The sequence below is a fragment of the Poecilia formosa genome, unplaced genomic scaffold, assembly GCF_000485575.1.
Source record: "Poecilia formosa unplaced genomic scaffold, Poecilia_formosa-5.1.2 Scaffold490, whole genome shotgun sequence".
Lineage (NCBI taxonomy): Eukaryota > Metazoa > Chordata > Actinopteri > Cyprinodontiformes > Poeciliidae > Poecilia > Poecilia formosa.
The window spans coordinates 16,120-21,404 of record NW_006800429.1 but is presented as its reverse complement, the minus strand read 5'-3'; the positions used below and the strand labels follow the sequence as shown (position 1 = coordinate 21,404).

Below are 5,285 nucleotides of genomic sequence, written 5' to 3'. Positions count from 1 at the left end.
GAATTGTCGGCCGATTCTCCAAACCTCTGTGATCACAGAGCTGATAAAAAGTACAACAGGTTCGATCGGTTCGTGTCTCCAGCCACAAGGCAGGAGCAACACAAACCGATTCCAGTCACGAACATCGCGATTCTAGAAGAAAATCCAGTAAAACCCCCAACATAGCGGGAATTTAGAATGACCAAACACGGATGACGATGTAGAAACAATAGTGACAGTTTGTGGACTCATTTTAAGAGATAAAAGACGTAACAAAAAGAAAAGGCGGTGGATAAAAGACGACAGGAGCAGCCGCTCTGTCTGCTGCACTATGATTGGAGGTGACTATATTTTTTCGTAGTTAACATTTTTAACTGAATAAACATGACCAGATATAATTAACATATATAATAATTACCTTTACATATAATAATAAGCATTTCCACATATCATCTCCGATATCCACCGGACTCTCAGTTGCGCGACATGTCAGCTGTTTGGGATTCCCCTCTGTTCTTACGTCACCGCGCTTTCTGATTGGCTACCTGTCACATTCAGCAGGCTGCGGTAATCGATCCAAGACAATGACAATGTTGATGAATATGCCCGATTTTAGATCACACCACAAAGTAACACACCACACACAGCAGGACGTTGTAAGATTGTTGTAAAGGGAAAAAACTGACGCCGGTGTCATATTTCTACTAGTCACTGGGCAAGAGTGTCCATTGGTAAACTTTATGCATACAGACTCCAAGGATTCCAACCCTGGACCTTATTGCTGCAGGGCAACAGTTCTACTGTGGAAATATTAACTCAGTTTACTGTTCTTCGGTTCTAACATGAGAATACTGTCTGATATCCTGAAAAGATCTGAGAGAGAAACTGAAAATGTTGTTGCTCCTCTGATACAGATGGATTCACTGACTTTCTGACTAATTTGTGTTTTCATAGTGAGCGTAGAGATTAACAAGCAGCAGGAAAAGATCAATGATCTTACGACAGAAAAAAGGAAAATAACTGAGCAAAGAAAGATAATGAAGAACCAGGAGCTGAGCCGAGTGAGCCAAGCGGGAGAGGAGCTGTTTCGAAAGAAGGAGGAGCTGAGCCACATGAGAACTACGCTGCAGCTAGTGAAGGGAGACAGAGCGCTGCTGAGACGAGAGATGGAGGAGCTGAGCCGAGAGACGGAGCAGCTGAGCCAAAAGACAGATGAGCTGAACCAGTTGTACAAAGAGAAAGATGAGCTGAGCCACGCGAGAGATAAGTTAACCCAAGAGATAGAAAGGCTGACCCGAGAGAGAGACAAGCTGAGCCAAGAGAGAGAAGAGCTGAAGGAGAGTCTGGAATTCATCCAGAAGTTTGACACCTTTTCAGTTAAAGACAACTGCCCCAACAAAAGTGATTAGATTTATACACTACCTTTGAAACTCTGGATTATTCATTTTATTTTTTAAATGTTGTGATAATCTTCAGTTATAAATAGCTGTTAAAAACATAGCTAACCATTATTATCACAGGTACAGTGCTAATGTCTGACAAAGTGAGCCAGGGCCTTGGCTGGGGTGGAGAAAAATGTATTCATTAGTAACAGGTTTACAGTAAAGCTTTGATTTCAGAGAATACTGTTGTTTTTGAGAGAACCGAGCACCGAGCCCTGTGGTACGCCACTTCTAGCTAGAATGGTAGCTTAACTCTCCATTATTGGTCTGCACTTTACCTTTGAAATCTTTGCTTGAGCTATTTTGACTATAGAAACATTAAAAATACACACAGGGATGTCTTTTGTGTGTGTGTGTGTGTGTGTAATGTATATAATCATACATCAGTCAATCAAATTTTATTTGTGTAGCACATTTCAGCAGCAAGGCATTTCAAATGCTTTACATCATTAAACACAAAAACAGAGTCATGCAACATTGAATAAATAATCTATTGCAATAGACAATATATTTCTATGTGGACAACGTTGCAGGGCAAAAAGACAATTCTTTCACATGCCATCCATAGCCGCGCTGCTGCGATACAATAATTTTGTTAACTCAATGATGACACTTGGAAATTTAGGGATTATTTCGTGCTATGCTCCACAACAAAGGGAAAAACCATTGAAGTACAACTCAAAGCCACTTCTCTCTCTCTCCCTTTCTCTCTCTCTCTGTGCATTGGCCAGGCTACAAACAGACTCATTGCTATAGCAACTGACAACAACGCCCCTAAAAAAACACTGAGATATTTCCCACACAAAGAGCAGAACATTCAGTCTGTTGCAGTAGTATGGTTTAAGGCTGCACTTTACTGTATGGCTCCATGGCTAGCTCACTGTTACTGTGTCTTACTCTGCAGTTATGGAGTCACAATGTCTGGGATCATGGGCGCCCCCTGGCATGAGGCAGGAGAACTGCCTGTCTCAATCTGTTCTCTGCCGTTTCTGATCGCTCCTCAGCACACGAAACACGTTACACACAGTTTGTGACAAAAACACTGTACATTATATACGTTAGCTAAATTATGGAAAATCAGTTCTTACATTAAATGTTTTTTAACCATTTTATTGGCAACGTACAGACGGGACGAACATGCTCTCAGAGAATGGCAGCCAGTGCAGTTGGCGAGAGGTTGATCAATCCCAGGTGAGGCTCAGCCCACTGCTGCCTCACCGGCTTCGCTTCCAAGCATTTGAATGGGAAAATGCGAAAATTCAGCAATTTTGAAGAAAAAATAACCAAAATGGGTTAAGCTAAATAAAAAATAAATACTTTACAGTACAAATCACAGGGTGAAAATAGCAATATAAATTATTTTATCATATTTTTCTATTATGACAGGTGAGGCTCTGCCTCACTTGCCTCCCCTGACTGCACGTCACTGACAGTCAAATGCATTTGACTTTGAATGAATGTTTCCAGTTTTACTTGACATTATTTGATATAGACAGTGTTATGAGATTTATTTGACTAATGTACAATTTAGGGTACTGAGATCCTCGCTGTGAAATATTATTTTACTGAATGCAGGTTTTTCAATTGTCCTTTTGACTGAGTAGCTGCTGTATTGTGCCGGCAAGTATTTTACATATTTTATGTCTAAATTAGGTGAATATACTGCCAGATAAATTTTAAAATTTGCCAGATCACACATTAGCATTTATTCTTATAGCAAAAAATTAACAGCCAATCCAAGTGATTGGCAGTGATCGGCCCTCAAGGGTGTTCAGAATCAGAGTTGGCAGTAGAAAACCTGATCAGAGCATCTCTTATTTATATCTTTCTGTTCTTTCCCCGTTTCTAATGGGCCCAGGGTGTAAGCCGTGCCTGCAAGACTGGATTATCTTCAAGAAAAAATGCTACCTGTTTTATAACGAACCGGCTCCTTGGAAGACCTGGGAACAAAGTCGAAGGTTCTGTCAGGACAGACGAGCAGATTTGGTTGTAATTGATGATCTGGAGGAGCAGGTAAAATCTAACGGCACCTACAGCAGCTTAAAGCTAATCTGGAAGTTTCTGGAAAATTGATGACTCGAAGTAAGAATGGTTATGACAATCAAAAAAAAAAAAACGTTCACAGGAATTTGTCAACAAACACATCAACCATGATAAACACAATGGATACTGGATGGGATTACAACATCTTAACAGCAAGTGGACCTGGGTTGATGGACGTGCAGACACTCTTGGGTGAGAACTATTACCTAAAAATAGACACATTTAAGTAGAAATGTAAATATATTTTGACAAGCTTGTAGAAGAGTTATACTGAGTGACAACGACTCCAGGATCTCCAGGACTTCTTCTAAAACCAAACCTTGGTGGACATGATTGGGTTCACTGTTCTGTTTGGACCTCCAAACAGTCTAGAGTTATAGATCTAGAGTTGTAGATCTATAACTAGTGATAGACTCTGACCTGAACCTTCAGAGCCACATTAAGACAGTCACAAAGTCAGCCAAGCAAGGAGAAGCAGCATTCAGCTTCTATGCACCACAAATCTGGAACAAACTTCCAGAAAACTGTAAAACAGCTGAAACACTGAGTGCCTTTAAATATGAACTAAAAACCCACCTGTATTTGAAACGTAATAAATTTACAACTTTGACATCTTAATGTAATGTTTTTATTGTTGATTATATGTTACATCACTTTGTGTTTTTAATGATGTAAAGACCTTTGAAATGCCTTGCTGCTGAATTGTGCTATAAAAATTACATTTGATTGATTGATTGTCAGTGGGTCACATGACATGTGAGCTATTAAACACCAATCATATTTTCATAAATATAAAATAATGTAAAAAATGTAAAAACATCTAAAATGGGGGGAAATGAATGTACCTCATCTGTACAGGCTGGTAGAACTATCTCACACTGATTTTGACTCAATAGGTCACATGACCTAGAAGCTATTGAAGAGAAATACTAAATTTAAACATAAAAAATAGGTAACAAAACTAAAAATTTAGTGAAAATGGAATAAAAATGCATGTACCTCATATATACAGTTTGGTAGAGCAATTACACACTGATTTCTACTCAATGTGGCACACAGTATGGAAGCTATTGAAGAAAACAGAGAAAAAGAAAATATTTACATTTCTTGATGGAAACTCATGTGTAAGGACAAGGAAAAGCTAAGTGTATATTTATGCTTTTATTTCTTATTATGTCCTCAGACTTGTTCTTAATCAAAGAAAACAAACGAACCTAAGCTACTGGGGGTCTGCTTACTGGAACTTGATTGACTAGTCGTCCTCTGGATTCATTGAATGAACACTTGTGGTTCTATCACTGTAGAGCATTTATTAATCTGGCAAAGATGCAACTTTTCATATGAAGCCTTGCACACTTACAGTGTTAACATAGTATAGCCAAATGATTCACATAATTGCTGCAACGCAGTGATCAACAACAGTAATGACGACAATGGTCAAAAACTGTTTCCTGTGTTTCTGCTGCAATCAGCACACCTGCTGAGAGGTTGCCTGTCATGCCATTTAACACATGATGCCACCCACTGTTATTTTTGTTTGGTATTAAACCAAACAAAAACTAAATATATAAACTCTAAAAATATGGCTCTCATAGTTGGGTTTTATTCTTCCAGCTGTAACTCTATGAACATTCAGGTCATTTGCTATCTTTGTGCTTCTCTTAATGCTAATGGGTTTCTCTGAACCTTCTGGAGGCTTCCTTGGACTAGGCCATTATTGTAGCATCCAATGAAACATTGAGGTCAGTAATCAGGGCATTTGAAGTGTTCTTCCTCTAACAGGATGGGTGAGGGTCATTGTTACATCAGGGGAGATCAAGA

At 39.1% G+C, this 5,285-nt stretch overlaps 1 protein-coding gene across 3 annotated transcripts in view; it reads left to right on the top strand.

Annotated features, from left to right (window-relative positions):
• Positions 1–5,285, top strand: part of LOC103156600 (oxidized low-density lipoprotein receptor 1) — an 11,557-nt gene that overhangs the window by 5,515 nt on the left and 757 nt on the right. For all 3 annotated transcript variants that reach the window (XM_007578725.2, XM_016664493.1, XM_016664494.1), the window contains 3 exons: positions 934–1,380; positions 3,280–3,434; positions 3,547–3,656. In XM_007578725.2, coding sequence (XP_007578787.1) covers positions 934–1,380; positions 3,280–3,434; positions 3,547–3,656 — 712 coding nt within the window. The remainder of the gene's footprint in view (positions 1–933; positions 1,381–3,279; positions 3,435–3,546; positions 3,657–5,285) is intronic.